The sequence below is a fragment of the Danio rerio genome, chromosome 9 (assembly GCF_049306965.1).
Source record: "Danio rerio strain Tuebingen ecotype United States chromosome 9, GRCz12tu, whole genome shotgun sequence".
Taxonomy (NCBI): domain Eukaryota; kingdom Metazoa; phylum Chordata; class Actinopteri; order Cypriniformes; family Danionidae; genus Danio; species Danio rerio.
The window spans coordinates 32,075,529-32,102,546 of NC_133184.1; the positions used below are offsets into that span (position 1 = coordinate 32,075,529).

Genomic DNA, 27,018 nt, shown 5'->3' on the forward strand with positions numbered 1-27,018 from the left:
TATCAGATGAGACATTAAGAAATCAGTTAGTAAGTGAAAAGGTAACAGATGTGAAAAGGTTGACAACAAAGAAGTGGGAAAAGAGAGCCAAGTACCACAGTGATAATCATGAATGGGAAGCAACTACCGGATAATGTAAAAATGGGATATGTTTGTTATCCAGTAAGACCATTTATTAAACCTGCATTGAGGTGTTTGAATTGCCAAAGAATGGGTCATGTAGCAGAAGTTTGTAAAGGAAAGCAAAGATGTTGTAAAGGTGGAGGTGAACACAATTATGGTGAATGTGGGGATCTAGTAGAACCAAAGTGCTGTAACTGTGGAGGTCCTCATAGTGCAGCATATTTAGGATGCAATGCTCAAAAACAAGCTGTGGAGGCAATGAAGTAACAGAGTATAATATGTCATATCCTCAAGCTGTGAAGAAAGTTCAAGATGAACAAAGAAACACGAAGAGCTATCAAGTTATGAATACAAATGTAAGATCGAATAAATCAATAGAAACCTTCAAAACAAATCAGGATGATTTACTCATGGTCAGCAAGGTAAATTTTATAGCATTTATTGCAGATTTAATCAACTGTACAGCTCAAACTAACAAAAGAACAGAGAAACTAAAAATCATAATATCTGCAGCAACTCGTCATCTAGGAATAACAGAAGTGTCAATGGAGGTAATTCAGTCTCTACTAGGGCAACCTGAGAGTAATTCAAACCCTAAAGAACCCCCAGACAAGCTAAGGCTAATAAAATAAAATGACTTTCAGGATAATACAATGGAATGCCAGGAGTCTAATCACGAATGGCCAAGAATTTAAGAAGGTTATACATGAAATGACAAACGTGCCTGATTTAATATGCATTCAGGAAACGTGGCTTAAATTGCTATTGGATTTTGTCATTCCAGGGTATGTAGCTATTAGAAAAGACAGAGCAGGAACTTCAGGTGGTGGGTGTGCAACATTTATAAAACAAATGGGGTGGCTTATGGGAAAATAAGTATAGATTCACAATATGAATGTGTTAAGATTGAAGTGTGGACAGCACTAGGGAAAGTATCAATAATACATTTTTACAATCCATGTAAGCAAATATCCTTAATGGAGCTGAATAATATTTGGAGGAAAGATGAAGGTATAGGAATATGGTGTGGGGATTTTAATGCATATAGTGTGGTGTGGGGTAGTATGAACACAGACACAAATGGAATGGTGGTGGAAGATTATATGGAAGATAATTCACTAGTATGCTTAAACGATGGTAGGGGAACAAGATTTAATATTAGAAAACAAGAAAAATCATGTTTAGATTTAACAATAGTGTCAGCTGCAATATCTGTTAAATGTCAATGGAAGGTAATAGAGCAGTCAACAGTAGGGAGTGACCATTTTCCAATTATATGTACAATAGGATTAGAAATGCAAAGGAGTATATTGATAAAACAAAATAGATAGAAATTTGAGAAAGCTGATTGGGGAAAATATAATCAAATATGTGAAGAAAAAGTAAAGAACTATACTACAGAAGATGACATTGACAAATGTACAGAGGAATTAAGTTCAATTTTAATCACAACTGCAGAAGAATGTTTACCGAAAACTAATGGGAATAGTAAAAAGAAGGTTGTGCCTTGGTGGAATAACGAATGTAAAAACTCAATAAAAAGTAGAAATAAAGCATTTAGAAAGTTAAAAAGAACTTTGACACCAGAAGCTGTAATAGAATATCGAAGGGAGAGAGCAAAGGCAAGAAGAACAATTAAAGCAAAAAAGAAATATTGGAGGGAGTATTGTGCATCTATTGGAAAGGAAACACAATTAGGAGAAGTATATGGAGTATGTTAAAAAAGATGATTGGAGTTTATAAAACTAGAAATATACCAGTACTATCAGGAGAAGGGAAAACGGCTTTTACAGAAAAGGAGAAGGCAGAGTTACTAGTTAATACCTTTCAGAAAGCTTAAAGAAAACCTCAGTGAGAATTATAGAAAGAAAAGAAGAGAAATTTTGACTCAACATGAAGACATTCATAGTAAAAGACAAAAAGGAGAGGGAGCATTAGAGGATGAGTTTAAAATGTGGGAACTTAAGCGAGTTTTGAATAAGAAAACATACAGCACCTGGACGAGATGGAATTTATTACATTATGCTTAAGCAAGCAAATGATAAAATACTTAAACTTGTATTAGAGTTGTATAATAAAATTTGGACAGATGGTAGATTACCAAGGTCTTGGAAGCATGCTATAATACGCATAGCTAAACCAGGGAAAGATGCTTCGATAGCAGGGAACTACAGACAAATTGCTCTTACATCAAACCTGTGCAAACTAATGGAGAAAATGATTGTAAATAGGCTTAATTATATATATGACATTAAAGAAATTTTAGCACCATATCAATACAGTTTCAGAAAAGGTCGATCAACATTATGCATTAGTAAAATTGGAAACAGATGTAAAAAAGCTATAGCAGTTAAAGAGGGATTGGTAGCAATTTATTTTGATATGGAAAAAGCATATAAGCTCTGGAAAGAGGGATTACTAACTAAAATGAAGACAATTGGTATTGAAGTTTATTGTTTAATTGGGTATTAAGTTTTTTTATTTAATAGAAAAATTCAAGTCCAAGTGGGTAAGTTTCACAAATTGTGAACATAGAAAACGTAACACCACAGGGAAGTGTGATCAGTCCCATACTTTTTAACATTATGATTAATGATATTTTTAAAAATGTTGCTCCAGGAATTAATATAGCATTATATGCAGATGATGGAATAATGTGGAAAATAGGAAGGAATATTTAATATGGATTAAATTCAAGAAGCTATAAATATAGTAGAGAAATGGTCATTAGATTGGGGTATCAAATTTTCAACATCAAAAACATGTTATCAAATTTTTACAAAGAAGAAAATAACAGGGAATAAACAGCTTACATTATATGAATTATGGTTAGAGAAAGTAGAAAATTTTAAGAAGGATTATGGTTTGATCAAAAGTTAACATGGAAGAATCATATAGATTATATATTAAAGAAATGTGGAAAGATAGTAAATTTAATGAGAGCAGTGTCAAGACAAGACTGGGGTGCTGACAAACAGTCGTTAAAAGGAAATTATGATGGAATTATGCGATCTAATGGATGCATAGTATATGAATCAGCATCGTCAACATTATTAAAGAAACTAGACATTATGCAAACTAAAGTGTTAAGAATTATTTTAGGGGCAGTGAAAACAACATCTATAGCTGCTCTTCAAATAGAGACAGCAGAAACACCACCCTATATTAGAACACAAAAATTGGCTATGGCTTATTGAATAAATCTACAATGACAAAGTGAGAATCATCCTGTAAGAAATGTTTTGAGTGATTTTTGGAAATTTAAAAATACACAAGGGAAGCGCTTTGCCTGGAAAATTAAAGAATGGGTAAATGAGAGTGGTCTTGATATATTATCATTTGCATCATTAAATATAATGTCATCAATTCCACCATGGTTACTTGATCAATCAAAAGTAGATTTAAAATTACATGAAAACAAAAGAGAGATGGGAGAAGCTGTTAACATAATCACATATGTCAAGAACTACATTAATAATGCATATTACTCATATCTACAAATATATACAGATGGTTCAAAGAGTATGGAATCAGGAAGGACAGGAGTGGCATTCTATGTCTCAGAGCTTGAAGTGAGGAAGGCTGGAAGGATATCAGATGGAACTTCTGTATACACAGCTGAGATGGTTGCAATATTTTGATGGCATTAGAGTGGACATATGAAACCAGACCTGATAAGGCTCTAATATGTTCTGATTGTTCTGATTCAATGGCTGTCTTGATGAGTTTAAAATCAATGGAATCAAAAAGAAATGACATCCTAACAGAAATCATGATCAAGTTTAATAGTCTAACACAGATGGGAGTAATTCATCTAATGTGGGTACCAGCACATGTTGGAATTCAGGGCAATGAGGAGGCAGATAAAATAGCTGAAGAATCTCTATAACAAAATGAACAAATTAGACACATTTCACTAAGCAGAGCCGAAGGGAAAAGCTCAATCCTAGAAGCATGTAATAGGAAATGGCAGAAAGTTTGGGAGTCCAATAAAACTGGTAGACATTATCATAAGATCCAAAAAACAATAAGGAAAAGCAAAACCTCGCATAACCTTAGTCGAAGAGAACAAGTTATTTTAACATGTTTAAGAACAGGAGAAACACATTTAAATCAAACATTATACATAATGGGGAAACATGAGACATCATGTCAAACAGAGGAGACAGTGGAACATGTTTTAAAAAGGTGCAAAGCATATAAAAATGAAAGAAGAAATCTTAAAGAGGAATTACATAGTTTAGGATACCAGGATTTCACAATAAAAGGTTTATTAAAATATGGTTTAGATTTAGGGAGACAAATAAAGGCAGTAATAAGATTCATTAAAAATAGTGGATTATACAATAGAATTTAGGAAACCAGTTCAATCTCTTCACACTCCATCACAGTAGGTGGCGATATGCACCTTTAAAGTTGGTTCGCAACTCGCCATAAAACCAATTCCAGGGGTTTCATTACCACGACGTAAAATGGTGCATGGCTCGGTCGGTGTTTGGGAAACGCCCGGGGGGGCCAAGATGGCATCGCGCTAAGCAGATGCGAATGCACCTCGTGAGAAAAAAAAGCCGATAAAGGGTCAAATTATGTCCATTTGGTGGAATGTGTAATGATATTAATCAACTGCAGAGGCTGATGTGAATCCACCTTTAAATATTTAATGGGCAAGAAACGTACTAAAAGGAACCTGCATACCTCGTGGAATCTGGAAGAACGCCTGTCGAATGATTCATTAGACAAAAACATGGATGAATCCGAACACCTGGACTCTTCACTTGTTGCACATGATTACGATAAGAACTTTAACGATCCTTTATTTGCAACTCCCAGCAAAAGTCCACCGGGAAAGAAGAAAAAAGAGAGTGATTCAAAGCAAGATTCTGTTATTCAAAAGATTACTCAGATTGAGAGTTCCATTGAAATCACTACAGCTGCGGTGAACTCTTTATCTGACACTGTTAACCGACTTTTGTCAGATGTTGCCTCTCACGGTGAAAAGATCGGTAAGGCTGAATCATCAATACACCACATGCAACAGGAAAATACTTCTCTAAAGCTAAGAGTTGATGACTTGGAAAGATATAGTCGAAGATGGTGTTTGAAATTACTCGGGGTGAAAGAACGCGAAGAGGAAAACATTAGAACGACAGCTATTGGTCATCTGGCAAGGGTGGTCCCGCAGATCAAGGACAAATTGGAGGATGCTGTGGATGTGGTTCATCGTGTAGGCAAACAACGATCAGATGGTTCATCGCGTCATATCATTATACGGTTCGCGACAAGGAGACACCGTGACATAATTTGGATGGAAGCCAAAAGCTCCATATACCTCAGAGAGAATGGCCTACACATCAAAGAATTCCTTTCCAAATCAGACATTGAAAGTCGGAATAAACTCTGGCCTCTCGTCCAGGCGGCTCGAAAAGAAGGGAAGAAAGCCCGCTTTAGCGGTCCCTTTGCTGTCATTAACAACAAGAGAATCACTGCTAATCCAGCCGAATAAGCTACAGCCTACTTGAAATGACACTCCATTCTAATTGCACTGCAGGTTCGAATGTTTAAGCATATAATTGCCAGGTTTAAAATGTTGCCATTATTACAAGGGCTAATCGACCCATTTGACGTTCAGTTAATTCTTGTATACTTATAGTAGCAGTTCCTAGCTAAGTTGTTAACGTATTTTGAGTTTTCATTTTCTTAGCTTTTCTATAGCTATCTAGCTCAATATTATCGTTATTTTATTTGTGTTGTTTATTCATTCATTGCATAACTTATGGACAAATTTAATTCTTTAAAAGTTATCTCTTTAAATGTGCGGGGCTTAAGAGACATTACCAAACGAAAAGGTATATTTCTGTTTTGTAGACGTTATAATGCTGATTTTATTTTTTTACAAGAGACACATTCTTCAGACGATGACACAAAATTTTGGAAAGCACAATGGGGTGATAGAATATTCTTCAGTCATGGATCAAATAAATCTGCTGGGGTTCTTATATTAATTCATAAGTTTAAAGGAGAAATTATTAATTCCAAATCTTCTACTAATGGTAGATGGATTATACTGACTGTTAAATCAGAAAATACCATATTCATCATCTGCAATATTTATGGATTTAATTGTCATACCGCGAATAGTTCGTTTTTTATTAATATTTCTGGTATATTAGAGAATATGCTTAGGACAACTCCAAATGCCAAGTTAATAATTGCTGGTGATTTTAATGAAGTTCCTGATAATGTTATGGATAGATTTCCACAGAAAACACAACATTGCTTTCAAAGTGGTAATATTATCGATGCACTATGTAAAAAACTTTGTTTAGTAGACTCATGGCGTTACTTTAATAGCAATGTACATGAGTATACATGGAGTAATGCTTCCAAAACCTTGGAATCAAGAATTGATTTATTTCTCATTTCATCTGATTTATTACAATATATTCAGGACATCTCTCATCACTATGTCCCTTTTACAGATCACCTTATGATTAACATGTCTCTACAGACAGCTCGTAACTTAAATAGCCTTCGTGGGTACTGGAAACTTAACAACACACTTTTAGAAGATAATATTTTTATAAGAAATATTGAGGCTCTTGCCACTGATATATTTAATTCAGAGATGGGAAGCTTTGTCTCTAAATGGGAACTATTTAAATTTAAATCCAGACATTTAGCTATCAAAAGAAGTAAGGAAATAAAATAGGCCAAAGACCATATGGAATCAGAATTGTTGGACAAAATTGATAATCTTTGGAAAGCACAGGCTCTTTCCCCGACTCAGGAGAGTGAACTATTTTCTTTACAAACAAAACTTGATGATCTATATACTAATAAGGTGAATGGGGCTTTTGTACGTTCAAGAGCTCAATGGATAGAAAAAGGAGAGAGAAATACAGCTTATTTCTTTGCCCTTGAAAAAAGAAATTTTAAAAGAAAATCTTTATCTGCATTGCGCATTAATAATATATTATGTGAGGACCCTAAAATAGTTTCAGACTATGTTAGCACTTTTTATGAAAAACTGTACCAATCAGATCTAAATTTGGATGTAGGTAACTCGTTTACTAGCAATATAGAAAATTATATTCCTGTAATAAATGATGACTTTAAAAATATATGTGATTCTGATCTTAAGAGAACAGAATTGCAATTAGCTCTCCGACATTTAAAAAAAGGCAAGAGTCCAGGGCCTGATGGACTTTCATGTGAATTTTACCAACAATTCTGGTATATTTTAGAAGAGCCAATTTTATTAATGTTTAATGAATGTATTAAAAAAAAGGAATTAACCACAACTATGAAACAAGGCTTAATCTTCCTAATCCCTAAACCAGATAAGGATTCTTTAGAGATTGATAATTGGAGACCCATTACCCTGTTGAATATAGACTACAAATTAATTGCATTGGTATATGCCAAAAGATTAAAATCAGGGCTAAACCAAATTATACATGAATCTCAAACGGGCTTTATGAAAAACAGACATATCAGTCACAATATCTTTTTTTATTTTTGATCTCCTTGACTATTCGGACCAAATTGATTCAGGGGCTCTAATATTGTTTTTAGACTTCTGTAAAGCCTTCGATACAATTGAACATGGCTTTTTCTTCATTCACTGAAAGTATTTGGATTTGGTAACAATTTCATTGATATTATAGAAATGTTTTATAAAAATATTAATAGTTCTATCATTTTAAATAAAGGAACCTCCAAAAGATTTGAAATTTGTCGTGGTGTACGTCAAGGCTGTCCAATCTCACCTTTTTTGTTCCTATTAGTTGCTGAGCTACTTTCTATTCAAATTCGAAATAATCAAAATATTAAGGGGTTAAAGATATTTGATAGAGAAATCAAACTTTCACAATTGTCAGATGATACAGCGTTGTTTCTGAAAGATAAATACCAAATTAAAACAGCCCTAGAATGTATTTCCAAATTCACAAAATCGTCTGGTCTAAAATTAAATTTTCACAAATGCGAAGTCTTATTTATACATAATTCTATGGACTTATTTATTGAAAATATTCCTGTTAAAGACTCTGTGAAATACCTTGGAATCTTTATTTCTAAAAATAATACTGCTTGTGAACAACTTAATTTTGTGTCAAAAATTCAGAAAACTAAATTTATTTTAAATAATTGGCTGCAAAGAGATCTTACAATTTTTGGAAGAGTTTTACTATCCAAAGCTGAAGGCCTATCTAGACTTGTTTATCCTGCTCTTTCTATGCATGTTAGTGATGACATTTCCAAAAATATTAACAAATCCTTCTTAGATTTTATATGGAAAAATAAACCACATAAATTAAAAAAGGACGTTATATCAGGTAAAAGAGTAGAAGGTGGCTTAGAGATGATAGATTTTTTTGATATTAACAATACATTTAAACTTAATTGGTTAAGAAATTGTCTAAAATATGAAAACTCGATGTGGTTCTTTATACCTCAATTTATCTTTCAGAAGCTTGGAGGGCTGTCTTTTCTCCTGAGATGCAATTATCTTCCTGGAAAATTGCCACTTAAATTGTCCAAATTTCACCAGCAAGTATTATTGGCTTGGAAAATTTGTTTTCAGCATAACTTTTCTCCTCATAAAGTCCTCTTATGGAATAATTATCTCATTACCTCTAGAAACAAATCTTTATTTTTACATAAATGGTATCAAAGAAACATATATTTTGTTACAGATTTGTTCTATGATAATGGAAACATACTATCTTATGAGGATTTTATGAGGATACATAACTTTCCAATTCCTTTTAAAGAATTTCACCAAGTGGTTAAGGCTATTCCAGCTGGCTTAATACAACTAATTAATAATCACCTTTCTTATGCACTCTAAAAAAAAATTCCGTAAAAAAACGGTAAAATGTACTGGCAGCTCATTACACAAATATTTTACCGTAAATTAAAAACGGAAAACTTCTGTTAATTGACAGTGTGTCCACATTAAAAAAACTAAAAAATATCCGTTTTTTGACGGTTAAACTACTGTAAAATAACGAACCATTTTATAGTAATTTAAGGGTTTTTCTATATAAAAAAACGGTTATTTTCTGTGTTTTTAAGGGTATACCAACAGTAAAAAAGCAGAACTATTTTGTGTTTTAATAGTATACCTACTGTAAAAAAACAGACAGATTCTGTGTTTTAATAGTATACCTACTGTAAAAAAACAGACAGATTCTGTGTTTTAATAGTATACCTACTGTAAAAAAACAGACAGATTCTGTGTTTTAATAGTATACCTACTGTAAAAAAACAGACAGATTCTGTGTTTTAATAGTATACCTACTGTAAAAAAACAGACAGATTCTGTGTTTTAATAGTATACCTACTGTAAAAAAAGACAGATTCTGTGTTTTAATAGTATACCTACTGTAAAAAAACAGACAGATTCTGTGTTTTAATAGTATACCTACTGTAAAAAAACAGACAGATTCTGTGTTTTAATAGTATACCTACTGTAAAAAAACAGACAGATTCTGTGTTTTAATAGTATACCTACTGTAAAAAAACAGACAGATTCTGTGTTTTAATAGTATACCTACTGTAAAAAAAGACAGATTCTGTGTTTTAATAGTATACCTACTGTAAAAAAACAGACAGATTCTGTGTTTTAATAGTATACCTACTGTAAAAAAACAGACAGATTCTGTGTTTTAATAGTATACCTACTGTAAAAAAACAGACAGATTCTGTGTTTTAATTGTATACCTACTGTAAAAAGAGGACTTTTTTGTTTTTTAATAGTATATATACAGTGAAAAAATGAACAGATTCTTTGTTTTAATGGGATACCTACTGTAAAAAAAATATTATTTTACTAATTTAATGCTCTTCAAGCAGCATAGAAATAGCAGTTGGTAAGGATAAACCTATACATATGGGAAATACACTACTAATGGTTTACCATAGTAAAACAAAACATGTATTCCATACTGTATGTGTAGAGAAGCAGTAAATAGTTTGTTAACTGTGAACTTACAATGATTAGTACAAAAACAACTTTGCAATTAAAACAGATTCTTTAATGAATACAAATCATTTGAATTCCAAATAGCAAGTTATACACACAATAAATACATATTGATATGTGAATCACACAGTGAGAAGTCTTGGCAAATAATCTCAAAGCAAATTAGTTTTAAATGTTAGCTTTAAGATAATTGAGGACAAGTGGGCAAATTACAAGTACTTTACATTAAGAAACCAGGTTAACTGCAAGATGGCAGGAAACAGACGATACAACTGGGTCTTCTTCCGCTCCAATACTGATACTTCAATGGCTGTAAAAAAAACAAAAAAAAAACAAAAACATTACTAATGACATTTCACTTACAACTGGGGTAATTCCTTGCATGTCAATAGTTTACACAAATGAAAGTTTTATCATCATCTTCATGTCTCACTCTTGTCATTTCAAGCCTGTCTGACTGACATACTTCAACAGAACAAAATAGGAGAAATAGGAGCAACATTCTTTAAAATATGATATTTTGTGTTTTGCAGAGGAAACAAAGTCATACAGGTTTAAAATGTCAAGAGAGTAGGTAAATTATGAATGATCAATTATTCAGTTTTGGGTGAGAAATCACTTTAAGATTTTTCAAAATAAAGTGTAGGTACTTTTGACAATATTCGGAACAATAATGCAAGAGAGAAACAGTAATATAAACAAACTATGCTGGTAACACTATAATAACTACGGGCTATGATTCATTTATGAAGCATTAGCAAATAGTGAATTCATTATCTGTTAAGCATTAACTCTACATTAATAGATGTTAGCAGTTGGTTATAAATACAGCTGCAAAATTTGCTACAGCTACAGTTTAATAATTGTGTTATCAAACTTAAATGATTGATTTTACATTACTATTTATAGATAAAAAAAAAAAAAAAAAAAATATATATATATATATATATATATATATATATATATATATATATATATATAATATTATATTTAATATTGCATTATTTACAAAATTTCTTCCAGTTGTGGCCTAATCTAAAGTGAGGATTATTTATGATTTATAAATCCTTATAAACGACAGTTAAACCTTGCTGAATAGCAGGAGTGCCAAAATATAACATAAAACTGGATAAAACAACAATAAAATAATTTAATGATATATTACGATGCAACATTTCAGTGTTATTTAGCTATGTTTAAACTGTACAGTAATTTTATTTTAGATAAGATTTATTTTTCATTTAATACAATAAAATGAATTTCATTTTTAGAATATAACTGAATCTTTAATTGTGATTTATAAGGGGATTTACAAAGCATAAACAATCCTCACTTTAGGCTACAAAACTGGATGAAGTTAACAAAAGCACTTATTAAAATAAGTATTGTATATACTTTATATACTTATTTTTTATACAAGTATAACAATTACTATTCATTCATGTATTTTCCTTCAGCTTAGTGTGTGCTCACACTATGTATAGTTGCCTTGAACCAGGCCGAAGCACTCTTGTCCTCCCTCCCGTCTCCCCTGACGTCCCGCACTCACATTGCATTCGAGCCTGAGCACTCTTACATCATCGATGATGCGCTGTTTAGTTTAGGAAGTGCTCTCAGCACGGAGGAGAATTCTTTAGTTATATTGTTTTAGTCGTTTGGGATGCAGTAACACGCTGTCAAGAATTTCACCGAACAGATCAGCCACTTTTGATGTTAATAAACAATCATAAACTCCTTGTGCTGCAGGAATAGGAGGTTTGCTAAAGGCGCAGCTGTGGTGCAGTAAGGGGTTTGCGTTCATTGAACAGTAATAGTGGTTAATTTATCCAAATCAAAGTCCCTTGCAAACTGTCATAGATTAAAGACACAAACCCCTCACTGCACAACAGCTGCACCTTTAGCAAACCTCCTAGTACCTGCAGCACGTTGACTTTGATTGTTTATGAGCGTCAAAAGTGGCTGATCTGTTCGGTGAAATATTTGACTGCGTGTCACTGCATATTGAACAACTAAAACGATATAACAATATAAAGAAATCTCCACTGTGCTGAGTGAGAGCACTTGTTAAACTGAACAGTGCGTTATTGATGATGTAAGCATGCTCAGGCTCGAATGCAATGTGAGTGCGGGTCGTCGGGGGAGACAAGCACGCTTCCAGTTTCAAGGCAACTGTGCATAGCATGAGTACGCCCTTGGAAACACCCATACACACATTTACAAACACACTCATACATAACAGCCAATTAAGTTAATCAATTTCCCTATAGCTTATGTCTTTGGACTGTGGGGGAAACCGGAGCACCCGGAGGTCTTCTTGCTGTGAGGCAACAGTGCTAGCCACTGAGCCACTGTGCTGCCCAACTATTACTATATGCCTGAATAATAAGATATATAAATGTTAGTTTAAATAGTTTATTAACCATTTACTTACACATTCTGAATGATTAGAAAAAAAATACACCAACTATTCTTAAATTACTGGTTTGTAAATAATGCTATACTAAATTTAGTAATGAAAAATTAATCATTAACAAAATATAAAAACAAAATCATTAAGCACATTATAGATGTGCTTATAAGTCAAGATTACAGCATTTGCAGCTGTAGTTATAAACTGTATACTAAGGTCTGTTAATGTAGAGTTAAAGCTTAACAGAACTTTTTGCTAATGCTTAATAAATTAATCAATAGTGTTTAGTTATTATAAAGTATTACCGGTTTGCTTAATTACCTTTAAATCTTCCAAGGATTCTGAAAGTCTTTCTGGTCTGACAGGAATCGAAGGAGTTTAGATGGTATGTTTCTGCTTGGTGCACTTTTTTCTGCTATGGACCTACATTCTGGATAGTTACTCAGCATGCTCCTGTTGTAAATACAACAAACATGTATCAACTTACTTGTCTTATAAAAATGAAATAAACTTAAAAATGTAAAAACAGACCTTCATATAAACTCCAGAGTCAGGGCTGCTTCCTTAGGCTACATAATGTTTAGCACATAAGAGACTAAACATGTAGCTCACCACAATTAGGGGACAGCTCAATGATCTTGTTATTGTGACTGTGGACTCTTCTTCTGAAAAAAAGAAAAGAAAAGTGAGTTGTGTGTTGGGTCTGGTACACGTCCACATGGAAAGAACCTATATAAACATATGGTTTAATATAGGTTTTGATTTAGGTTTTTGAAATATGTGACAAATATAAAATTGGCTGTTTTCCTATATTACATGTACATATATGGGTACACATATGCACACCTATATGGTAAATTATTAATATTATTAATAATATTATAAATATTATAATTATTATGTAAAATTATTCAAATACATGTCTGCTACATAATTTAAAAGAAATTAAAAAATATATATTTACTTAATCAAATATTACAAGAAATAATTATAGTGCAAGAACAAAAATAAGGCAAAAAAAAAAACAATAAAGGAAAGAAAAAAAATGTAAAAAAATTATAAACCATTTTGTTTTACATTTCTTTCTTTTCCACTATCTTTATACAAGAAAGAATTGACCTTGAAAATGTTTCAGGAAAACGTGTAGACATCATAGCTTTCCATCTCCTCTCACTTATTTGCCATAGTTAAATTCCATAACATGCCAATAACATGTAATACAAAATTCAAGTGGCACATACTAAGTTTTTCGCATTTTTTAAGTTAGTTCTTACCCAGAGAGCAAACCTACGTTAAATTAACATTGAATAAATGTTAAAACATCAATCAAACTATCATTGAAACAACGTTAAAAAGTCACCACTGATTTTTAGGCAGTTTTCCACCCTGAAATAATGGTAATTCTATGATAATAAATAGACAAAACTGTCCCAAAATCAGCATTTATTCAACCAAAATTAAATCTTATTTTTTTACAATGAACCCAACATTAAATAAAATGTTAAATCAACCACACTATCATACAATTAATGTTGAAATTTAAAGTAGATTTTTAGCCAGTTTTGCATCCTGAAATAAAGTTATTACAATGACGCTAAATAGATTAAACGGTCACAAAATCAGCATGAAGGCCTGGCTCACCATCAAGATGCCCACATTGAAATTGTCTCTCTCATCATCAGGTGGCTAAGAGAGAAAAGAAAAGAGATTCAGCAGTGGACCAGTTATTTCCTTATCATTTTAAACAGACATTACCAAAATAAAGAACTTGTAACATTTCAAATGATGCAAAAATAAATAATAATAATAAATAACTGCTTGGTTCATTTAACAGATTACAGTAGCAGGTTAAAAAACCCAGATAAAACACCCACATCAACCCAGTACTTTTTAGTTTGAATACATGTTAACAAAATTCAAAACTTACTGAAGCAAAATGTGTTCATGTAAACACTTAGTAAAAATATAGGTACAAGTAATTGGTTTGCCAAATAATAAAAATAAAAGCATCAATATCAAACAAAAACCCTGACCATTTTACCTCTTAAACTTGGAAGTTTACTGTCATCCCCTGTATTAGGTACAGATGGTCCAGCACAACTGCCTGAGTTCTGAAAGAGCAAAGACATTCTTGGTAAAATGACAATAGATGCAATGCTAAATATAAATCATTTTTTATTTTAATTTTTTGTATTATTTATAAAAATGCAGTACTGACCAGTCAGCATCAATTTTTACACCAACACACCTACAACAAAAATAACACTCATTCAGTTTGAAACATGCAGCACATAGTCTACTTTTATACTTTACAAACTTTGTGGATAATAAAAAAAAATGAAAACATTTAAAACCCCAGCTGTATTTTATTTCATTTGTCCATATTAATTCAAATTCAGTTTGGATTGAATGTAAGATTTAAGATTTTTATTTAGATTGCTGTGAAAATGTACCTGTACCTTGTACTTATAACCAAAATTACAGAACCTGGAAATCAACAAAGCAAAATATCAGTGAACCTTATATGTACAAAACACTTAAAACCAAACAGAAAAAACGCTGAACATTTTACCTCTTAAACTTCAAAGTTTACCGTCATCTCCTGTATAAGGTACAGAGGGTCCAGCACAACTGCCTGAGTTCTGAAAGAGCAAACACATTCTTGGTAAAATTATAATAGATGCAATGCTAAATATAAATCATTGTTTATTTTTTTGGTTAAAAAATGCAGTACTAACCAGTCAGCATCACTTTTTACACCAACACACCTACAACAAAAATAACACTCATTCAGTTTGAAACATGCAGCACGTAGTCTACTTTTAAACTTTAAACTTTGTAAATAACAAAAAAATGAAAACATTTAAAATCCCAGGTGTATTTTATTTCATTTGTCCATATTAATTCAAATTCAGTTTGGATTGAATGTAAGATTTAAGATTTTAATTTAGATTGCTGTGAAAATGTACCTGTACCTTGTACTTATAACTAAAATGACAACATAAACATAAAGCAAATCTTATATCATATATCAGTGAACCTTATATCTACAAAACACTCAAAATCAAACAGAAAAACCCTGAACATTTTACCTCTTAAACTTGAAAGTTTACAGTCATCTCCTGTATAAGGTACAGAGGGTCCAGCACAACTGCCTGAGTTCTGAAAGAGCAAACACATTCTTGGTAAAATGACAATAGATGCAATGCTAAATATAAATCATTATTGTTATGGTTAAAAATGCAGTAACCAGTCAGCATCAATTTTTACACCAACACACCTACAACAAAAATAACACTTATTCAGTTTGAGACAGTCTACATTTAGACTTCACAAACGTTGTGAATAATAAAAAAATGAAAACATTTAAAATCCCAGGTGTATTTTATTTCATTTGTCCGTATTAATTCAAATTCAGTTTGGATTGAATCTAAGAATTTACCTGTAACATGTACTTATAACCAAAATGAAAGAACCTGAAAGTCAACAAAGCAAAATATCAGTGAACCTTATTTGTGCAAATAAAACTCACTTAAAATCTACATAAAAAGATTTCATTTGCGATAACACCATGTGTAGTTCACTCTATTATCAAGGTTTCATTAAAATAAAACTCCTGATCTCCTAATAGTAAAGAAAGTATTGTTTGCTATAATGAATCGAACTGACAATTAGTTTGAAGAATTTTAAGACTGTGGAAGAACAACTCATCTTTATATCTTCATATTAGCTGCCCTTGAGGTTCTTAAAAGTGAATAAATAAATATCAATGACAGTTCAACTCGACTACAACAAACATTTAATTGTGTGCTTTAAGGTACACGTTGTATTTGAGGCCGAAAACGCATGACAGTGTAAACACTATAAATACTTTTAAATGTCACACACGTACTGTATCACTCTGTTATCTCTGTACACACAAACACGCGTCGCGAAATGCGGAAGTTTTTTTTCGTTCCATTTGGCGAGCGTTGTTAAATTCCATAACACTCTCATCAGTTCTTGCTTCTTATTTGCGTCTATTACCCCAGTTTGTCACGCGGGATGAATGAAATGTTCATGAGTTAAAGTGAAACTGCCGAACTGCAGTTAAAGTCAGGCATCCTGCTGATTTGATTCATAAGGGCACTTGTTTGTCAGACGGCTCACCGGTCAGGTATACATCCGCGCTAAAATATCAAAGTATGAAAGTCACCCAGCTCCCAACCCAACGTTGAGAATAGATTAACGGCGATATATTTTTTTTTTACCGCGCGATAAGTCTCGCGTTAACGCAGCACGTTAATGCTGATAACGGCCCACCACTAATAAAAACTTTACGAGTGTGTATTTCCCCTCATACCGAGTTACAAATGCCTCCAATTCACGCGAGTCTAACTTATAACTTACTTAAAAACCAGCAAAGCTGTTCCACTGAATCTCGGTCACACAGCCTTAATACGTCGGTCAAACTAAAGCTAACATTTGATAACGTCAGTAAAAATATGAAATTAGTCATTAATATGCAAACAAACACAGACGGTCAGGTGTTACGAGCGTTTGAAACACGTTAACGTTAGTGTTCATTAAAGGTAACGTATATCAACCAAACTACACAGTGACACAAACTTTGAATGCTATCCCTTGTTCAATGCACTGTACAAAGAAAACATTTATATTTCTATAAAATAATTAACATACCTTTTACACTCTTACAGACAAACTGACGTTTACCGTTAATCCAGTCAGGTGCAGAGGGAGTGAGTGGGTGATTGGACGTCACGCCACTTCCCGCGCACGGCAGTTTAGAAAAATACGGACAAACAACTGTAAATGAACAGATATCATATTTACTGATGAGAAAAACGTATAAAAAGGTAAAAAATCATTAGGTAAATGCTTGTTTAAATTACATTTAACCACTCATAGCTCAGTTTGATCTTAATGAAATAAAGTCTGATCTTATTAACAATATTAAACGTAATTCACTGCTGTACTTTCCATGGGCGCTTCATAAAAGACAAAAATCATTTTAAATAACGATAAAAAGGTAATAAAGCAGTCTTTTAACTAAAATATTGTTATATGTTTTATTAATCGTACTTACCAGGGAAAAAACAGAGGAAGAAATATGTCCCGGTGTCCATCAAAGGCATGCACTAAATTCCAGGGGTTTCAGTACAGCGTAACCGCTACTACGTCATCGGGTGGGCGTGGCCTATATGTGAATTTGCATAGGTCACGGATCATGCGCAGATTGTGAAAACAGCCGTTTGATATACCTGTACGTAATCGCAGGGGTTTTGTGTCCAATGCCTTTTATATGCAGTACAAAATAGCTGTCCTGATCGCAGGTGTTTCATATGAAGTCAGTGTATGTTATATTAAACAAATGAACTTAAGATACCTCTCAGATTACATTAATACTGTTATAACTTAAGATACCTGTCTCGATCCCAGGGCTTTTGTGTCAAATACTTTATATCATATACGGTAACATCAGATACCTGTCCTGATGCCAGGTGTTTCATGTATGATCACTTTTATATACAGTAACATCAGATACCTGTCCTGATGCCAGGTGTTTCATGTATGATCACTTTTATATACATTAACATCAGATACCTGTCCTGATCCCAGGTGTTGTATGATCACTTTTATATACAGTAAAATCAGATACCTGTCCTGATCCCAGGTGTTTCATGTATGATCACTTTTATATACAGTAACATCAGATACCTGTCCTGATCTCAGGGGTTTCATGTATGATCACTTTTATATTAGTTAACATCAGATACCTGTCCTGATCTCAGTTGTTTTGTGTATGATGACTTTAAATAAAAATAAATATGAGTTATGTTAATTAACTAAGATCGAAAAAGAAAAATTAACCACGATTTATTACAGTAATTGTGGTATTTATTTGTTTAAACATGACTGAATACCATATTTTAAACTACAAAAACACGGTTAATCTTACCACAACCATTATTATTTGGTTTAAAATGGAAGTACAAAAGCCCAGAAAAACGGAGTAAAACGAGGTCAGCTGTTTTTGCTAATGAAATCTTTAAAATATAACATTATAAAAACAAAAAATAACCTGTATGATTGTTTTTTCTTTCGTTATCAACCGCGGTGGGTTCTTTATCCATAAACATCCTGTTTGAAATGACCGCGCTAAAAAAGAACCTGTACTGCGCATGATCGGTGACCTCTCAGTATTGTTTTTTTAAGGGGGCGTTTCCCAAACTTTTTTTTTTTATTATAGTTTTGAAACATTACATAAAGTAAAAATACAATAATTCAGATATATAATATCCATAAACATTACTATAGTTACAAGATCCAAAAATGATGAATTAATATATAACAGAAAAAAATTTAATAAAAAGTTTCAAAAGAAAAAAAATAAAATTAATAAATAAAACAAAAAAAAAATACAAATATTACAAAATACTTCTATACATATAAACTAAAATAATAACTTAGGATACAATCATCGACTACAGCGGGTGATCAGAACTAGAAAAAAATTCCTTCATGAAAACTAACATTAAATCATTCTTTTTGTTTTTAATTTGCATTAGAGACTTTTTCAGATTTTCCATTTCTAATAAAAAAATATTACATTTTGGTACACATTTCGCAAATTTCTGTTTATGTATAAAATATTTACCTTGTAAAATGTAGAAGTTAACAACATACTCGAATGTTCTTTTTGTGTGTGAAAAAGTGCAAATCACATCTTTTAAAGATAGCCTGTAATTAACATTTCTTTGCCCAAGTAACACGTCACTAACATCATTCCAAAATTTACGAGAGGCATCACAGTTATAGAAAAGATGATCGAGATAAGTCTTCCTCATGTATATTACAAAATGTGCAAGTACTCTCAATATCCATGAATTTAGATAAAGTTGCTTTGCAAGGATACATTTTGTGAAGTATTTTAAAGTGCACTTCTTTAACCTTATTTAAAAGGCAAAATTTAAAGGGTATTGACCAGGTAGCTTTCCAATTAATATTAATAATTTTTTCATTCCAATAATATTTCCCTCTAGGGGATATTTTGTGTTTAGATTGAAAGACTTGTCTAATTTTTTTATTATTATATGATGGAGAAAGTATGTCAACACCGTCAATTTTTAATTCTGGGAGTATCTTTTTAACGCCTCCACACTGTAAAAAAAATCTGTAAAATAACAGTTAAATGACTGTATATTTTAACAGATTTTTTCCGTATACACGTATTACGGGTGTTTTTCCGTTTATATACATTTTCGAATTGCATTGTGGGAAGGGGATCGCAGCTCAGACAGCGTTTGATGGACGGCAGGCACTTTTTTCCAGGGGTTTCAGTACAGCGTAACCGCTACTACGTCATCGGGTGGGCGTGGCCTATCTGTGAATTTGCATAGGTCACGGATCATGCGCAGATTGTGAAAACAGCCGTTTGATTCAGATACCTGTACGTATTCGCAGGGGTTTCATGTGAAGTACGTGTATGTTATTTTAAACAAATTAACTTAAGATACCTCTCAGATTACATTAATACTGTTATAACTTAAGATACCTGTCCCGATCCCACGGCTTTTGTGTCAAATACTTTATATATCATATACAGTAGCATCAGATACCTGTCCTGATGCCAGGGGTTTCATGTATAATTACTTTTATATTAGTTAACATCAGATACCTGTCCTGATCCCAGGTGTTTCATGTATGATCACTTTTATATTATATACATTAACATCAGATACCTGTCCTGATCTCAGGGGTTTCATGTATGATCACTTTTATATTAGTTAACATCAGATACCTGTCCTGATCCCAGTTGTTTTGTGTATGATGACTTTAAATAAAAATAGAAAATAAATATGAGTTATGTTAATTAACTAAGATCGAGTAAGAAAAATTAACCACGATTTATTACAGAAAATGTGGTATTTATTTGTTTAAACATGACTGAACACCATATTTTAAACTACAAAAACACGGTTAATCTTACCACAACCATTATTATTTGGTTTAAAATGGAAGTACAAAAGCCCAGAGACAGAAAAACGGAGTAAAACGAGGTCAGCCGGTTTTGCTAATGAAATCTTTAAATTATAAGATTATAAAAACAAAAAAATAACCTGTATGATTGTTTTTTTCCCTCGTTATCCACCGCGGTAAGTTCTTTATCCATAATCATCCTGTTTGAAATGACCGCGCTAAAAAAGAACCTGTACTGCGCATGATCGGTGACCTCTCAGTATTGTTTTTTTTTTTTAAGGGGGCGTTTCCCAAACACCGACCGAGCCACGCCCATTTTACGTCGTGGTAATGAAACCCCTGGAATTTAGTGCATGCCAGAAGGGAACAGTCGTCAGTTGCTTCTAAATCATGTGACTAGTGACAGTAAAGTTCATTCAAGACACGACAGCGCTATGGGCATCACACGAAAGTACATTGCGAACCTGAAGGATTTGCCTACGAGAGGTAAATGAATAAAACATTTAAAAATTAAAGCAATAATAATTGTTTTGTTAATGCGATTGCTTGTGCGGTAATTATATGTCCTTGATGCAATTTGTGTCATCTTTCACAGTACAGGATGAAAACGATTGTACCTCTGAACCCTTCACAAAACCAAGGCTGTGTTGTAAAATGGTAAGTTTTTATTGTGAAATGTTTGCTCAGGTTTCAGATTCTCAAAACATAAAATCACAGAAAAAGTATGTTAACATTATATTGAAACATCTGTTTTTATTTTTTAAAAACAACCAACCAAAGGGTTATAAGATCAGAAAAATATCAATCTGTAAACATTGTTTTATTTTAAATGAGGGAAATAAACATGCGTTATTGATGTGACCAAAAACTCTGCAAGTTTACAGTATACAACCTACTTTGTAGAAATTCTGTGAATTAAACTGCACAACCCAAAAAGAAACAATGCTAATCAAAAGATAAGAGTTTCTCTCTATAGAACAAAAATTATTGATTTCAATTTATTTTAGTTTGCATTTATGAGGGAAAGGCTTTTTTTATGGATATGACTTAAGTGAAATTATTATTATTGTGTGACCTTGGGAATTAAATATAATTGTTTTAAAAATACTCAAAAATGTCTCTCAGTGTTTTCAAAGTAAAATACTGCCTTACACAAACAATGTAGAAATGATTTCGCTATATTAGTGAAAACTAGTTGTTTTTTTTATGGCATGTTGACTTTTGTAAGAAATTGGTTGTTTATTTTACACTTTTCATAACGTGTAAAATAAAAACTTGTAGGTATTATATAAGTAATATTTGAAGGATTAGTTCAGTCAATATTAGTTATTAGATGAAATCAAAGTAACTCACCTACAATTGCATACACTTAAAAAACAGTTACAAATCAGATGATAAAACATAGTGATAAAACATAGTGATCAGATGATAAAACTAAGTATCATACAAAATATGATACTTAGTAGTTGAGGATGTTCAGGTATAAGAACATAGCATGTCTGGCATGGCCAATCAATTTGTTCATCTACAAAAACACTGTAACTTAGACATGTTGTTTTCATTCTCTAAAAACCCTTGTTTCTTTGTATAAAAATGATTCTGCAGTGAAATGGAGTGAACAAACACTGCCTCACACTGTCAACAGTTTGACATGAAGATGATAGATCCTTTCATAATAATTTGTCCATCATCACTAGAAACAACTTAATTCATTAGTCAACTAAGTCTTGATCAATTCTAATGGACATAAGGTGCTTCTAGTACAACTGACATAAAAAATGTATTTGCAGCCATTCAGTTACATTCATTGTAGCAAGTTTCTGTTCTTGATTGCACTATGATGTTTTATGGGAAAAATCATAAAATGTTAAAATTATAAATAGTCCAATAAAATGATACAATTTTGGTAAATTAGTTTCAGCAATACCTTTTGGCCTAACAAGTTACAAATATGATTTCTTAAATCATGGCCTCTTTAAAATGCTTAAAATAAAATGCAGTAGAGTTAGAGAGATGGGGAATGGTAGCAGAATAAAAGTATTTTGTAGGAAAATAAGTGTACAATACATTGCTGTTTTGTTGATTTAGTTAATCTGTTTTTTAACCCATGACATCATTTTTCAGTCAACTATTGAATATCAACATCCTTAAACGTTCTTTGATTTTCTAACAGGTTAACAAGATAAGGAACACTTTAGTGTCAACAGAAACATTTCTACAGGTATACCATTATTCATATTCTGAAACGGCCTACAAATGAACTCTGTTTTGAAGATCATTGATTGACAGGCCAATTCATAATTTGTGGTAATGTCTTTGTTTCCACACAGAAAGAAAATATCACCTTGGACACATATAAGCGTATCATAAGAGACCTGGTAATACATCTGGACAGAGTCACAACAAAGGTAGATTGTTCATTGTTATGGTTGCTAAGCTTTTTTTTTTTTTTTTTTTTTTTTTTTTTTTAATTACAACTGACAAACACAAGGTCTACATGAAAAGAACTTGGTATGAATAATTCTATATAGACATTGTGGTGAGATGTGCGTGACAATTCCCAGATAGTAAACTGATGCTCTGTTCTGTTTTGCTCCCACTAGTCAGACATGAACCCATATAGACTAATGCATCAGTAAACTAATTCTGACATGGATTTCAAATAGATGTTAGAATGTTTGTTTTGTTGTATCCATTGTGAATATGAGTGTACACCAAATATTTCCATTCTTATGTAAGACTATCTGTCTGGACATGCCTATTAGGGTTGGGCCGATAGACAATGCCATGGCCGAGAGACACCATGATGCTGAGTCGGCATTACGATCCTCCCCCTTGCCCCCGTAGCCTATGACGACGATGCTATCGTCCATCGCTATGTTTCATATTAGACATCGTACGATGCCAAATTGGTCAACATTCCCCAACTCTAATGTCTATGTGATGATTGTGATAACATTTTTCCTGTATGAGTAACACTTTTGTTTTTTATTTCAGGTTTTTGTAAATTCCCTACCTTACAATGTGATGGATGACCTGGGGTTGCAAGAATGTGAAGCTTTTGTTCTCAGGTGGTCTGAAGAGCTTAGGAAATTACAATCCGAATACAGAAACCACTTAGACCAGGTAAATTAGTGTTAAAGTAGTGTAAAAATTGGCTTTTTTCTGGAAACTCCATCTTAGCTTTCATTGGCCAAGGCCACCTGACTGACATGTGTTATTGCATGTATTTTGTTCCTTGTTCCTCAAGCAGAACCTGAATGTCAATTAAACAGTCTATTTTATGGCTGTCTAAACAACACAGTTTAGTTAGTGGGCGAGATGTGATTAACAGACCTTTATCAGGAACTCTCTATTTAAGGTTATTTTCACAAGAACTCAAAATGACATGATGAAACTTTCCATGGAAGAAACTTGACATCAGCCCTGCCTTGAACTTGATTTGCCTATGAGTATGTCTGCATTCCCCCCCCAGGAAATGAACAAGACCATCATAATAAGCTAGGGAGATTTATATCTATTATTTCCTTGAGAGGTTGAATAGCTCATGATTTATTTTTAAGCGTTATTTATAGGTATTTTCATGTTGATGTTAGCCAGAAACTGCTGGGGAACCCCATAAAGAACCATTAGCAAACATTCAAACCTAATGCAAATAACAGGGTTTGAACAGTCATGGGATTTTTTTTTAAACTTGGTGAACTATTTGTCATGTTTTATTTGTCATTTCGGCAAATGAGTGAATTCCAGTTCTTCAAGTGATTTAGGTCTAGCATTTGTTTTCAGTCATTCCTACCATGTTTCTAATATTTAGTGTAAATTATGCTTAAGGGTAGGGTTAGTTGTATTACTTGCTTTCTTTTCTTGGCCAATGACATGCTCTCATGTTATTTCTATCTTACAGTGTTGTGTAAGCATTCTCTAAATTAATTTTATATAGATCTATATAAAAAGTATACTTCATAGATTGACATTTTATTATATGCTGTAATTAGCATTTTTTCTTATTTACATGAAACAGTAGTTCATAAATATTTACCAAAAAGTCTTGGAAAAGTCATGGAATTTTAGTTGTAAATATGTGTATGAACTAGGGCGGCACAATATATCGTTTTAGCATTGATTTGCAATGTGTCGGTTCGCAATAGTCACATCGCAAGATATACAATGATATGGATTTAGGCTGACCAGAAATGACAGGTCAAAACACATGACATTTGTGGAGATCCAAATTTAAGCACAATAAAGTAAACGTTCATCATCTGCATGTGTTTTTAAGGCCTATGACTATGTGAGCATTTTAAAAGTGTAAAGCATTTTAATAGTGCAGCCCTAGTATGAACCTTAAAAAAAATAGCATATTGCAATTGCATATTGCAAAAATGTATTGCACACACAACAAAAAGTTGATGTTTAAATCTTGCTATCTCATCAGATTTCCAATATTAAGAGATTGAGTTGGAGTCTGGATGTATGTCTAAAAACCAGAGAAGACCAAATTCAGAAAGTTCAGAAAGAATTTCAGTGGTTTATTAATATTTTGAAGTCCCTTCCAAAGGTAAGTAATAATAAACGAATATATATGTTTATACAGTATCCAACGTAATTTTAAGCTCTTGCATATGAAAGTGTGTTTTTCATCCTAGTTGATTTCTCTTTTTCTTTAGTCTTCAGTGTGTCAAGACGGATTTGCTAGAATTGAGTTGTTGAATCTCTACAGACAGTGGAAGAAAGGCCAGCTTATCAGTATGCTTCCTATCATGGACTTTATCATGAAGACACTACTTAAGGAAAAGGTATTATAATGTAGACATATTTTTTACAGATGTTTCTTATGTATTACTTTAGCATTTTATATGCAGATTGGTTTGTCAAAATATGTATAATACCTTAATCAGTCAACATTAAGGCTAAAAAATAGTTCCGCAGCCCTGTTTTGCCATTTTTAACCTGAACATTGATATAGATTTAGACAAAAAAGGAGACTTTCCTATAAGATTTGATTTCCATTTTAAAGACAAAAAAACAAACAAACCTTGAACTACATTGGGAATTAAGCTATTAAGCAGCCAATATTATTTATCTGTGTATAACATTTGTTTTATATGGTTTTAGGATTCAATTTTGAAAAGGAAGCTTCAACCTAAATCAGCTTAAGTGGAAAAAGGTGGGTCTTTTTTCTTTTTCATTTAAAAACATATGTGTTGCATTTACTTTCGACTATGTGGGTAGTGTTTTGCAAGCTCACAGAACTCTGTCCATTTACAAGAAATGTAAACTGAAATTATTCCTTCATACAGAAAGAGAAACATTTCATCAGATGCAAAGAGAAATGACTGGGTATTGGCTTGCCTGGAGTAAACTCACACTGGAATTGTGAAAGGAAAGGCTGAAAGAAGCACTATAGTGCATATACAACAAAGCTGGGTAGTAAGAAAGGCTAATATAAATTGGTTTACAGTTCATCTATATATTCAAAAAGGAAAGTGTGTTTCAGTCTTTTTAATTTAACAAATTATCATTTTTTGGAGCTTTGGCATTGCCGCCTTTTTGAATATATAATTTGCACTTTTTGTGTTTTGGCTAAGCACCCAGTAAAGAGTGATGTGCATCATTTTGTACAGTTTTTCTCTCCAACTCTGTCTCTACACCAAAGTATGACAAGGATTAAATGTCTTCTTTTCTGACTGCATTTCTGCCATCACAACTGATTCAAACTTTTTGCATGCTTTGTTTAATGTAAATAAAGACACTAACAGAAGACATCTGCAACACCGTCAAAACCACACCCGAGGCAAAATGTTTTTCATTAAGAACTTTTGTTTCCGACACATCTTACATTGAGTATAGACATTTTTTGTATCATACTTGCTGGACATTTATGGGTTTGCGTATACTTGTTAAATTATGTATTTATTTATGTAGTACATGTTTCTGCTGTGTAACGTACTTGACTGAATAAAAAAAATTGAAATTAAGGAGACCGGTGAAAAGTTATAAACTCTCTGTGACGTCATCGACTTTCGCTTTAAGATTTAAAGGGCTAGCATTGCACTAGACCCCCGTAAGTGGTTTCGTTTGATAGTATAGAATCTACATTTTATGCACATATGCATCACTTTGGTTTTTATTCTACTGTACAAACGTTATTTACACTTAAATACACAGTATTTTGGATACCCGAGCTGGGGATTGAACATTGGTTTGTTTTTATATTTTTCTTATGACACATGTACAAGTTATAGCTCAAATTAAAGCTCTTTCCGGTGCTTATATGGTTCTAGCATTTTACTGAATTATATTCAAATATCAAACAGTTGCTGAATGAATCGCCATATTTCCATGGCGCAGAAATGAAAACAATACATTTATGATCACTAAGCAGCCCCAGATAGCACAAACAGCTGTCATCTCTTACCTTGTGCTGTGCGCTTCAGGGCCATTTCTCCTCTGTTTTTGAGGTGATGTGCATAAGTAATCCAAACATAGTGAATTATGTTTGATCAAACAAAAGAAT

General features: G+C 32.6%; 2 protein-coding genes across 2 annotated transcripts in view; one reads left to right on the top strand and one right to left on the bottom strand.

Moving 5' to 3' along the window:
* piga (phosphatidylinositol glycan anchor biosynthesis, class A) overlaps window positions 1-20,712 on the bottom strand; it is a 46,466-nt gene extending 25,754 nt beyond the window's left edge. Inside the window, exon 1 of the mRNA XM_073912286.1 lies at window positions 20,642-20,712. The gene's annotated coding sequence lies outside the window, so the exon portion shown is untranslated. The remainder of the gene's footprint in view (window positions 1-20,641) is intronic.
* zgc:113314 lies at window positions 1,024-26,469 on the top strand. The gene is given in 11 exon segments (NM_001033753.1): window positions 1,024-1,034; window positions 2,412-2,416; window positions 20,852-20,987; window positions 21,097-21,158; window positions 22,675-22,722; window positions 22,832-22,909; window positions 23,499-23,627; window positions 24,937-25,059; window positions 25,169-25,297; window positions 25,617-25,668; window positions 25,802-26,469. Coding segments are annotated over 8 exon segments (663 nt in total). The 5' UTR covers window positions 1,024-1,034; window positions 2,412-2,416; window positions 20,852-20,935; the 3' UTR covers window positions 25,659-25,668; window positions 25,802-26,469.
* Window positions 26,470-27,018: the final 549 nt, after the last annotated feature.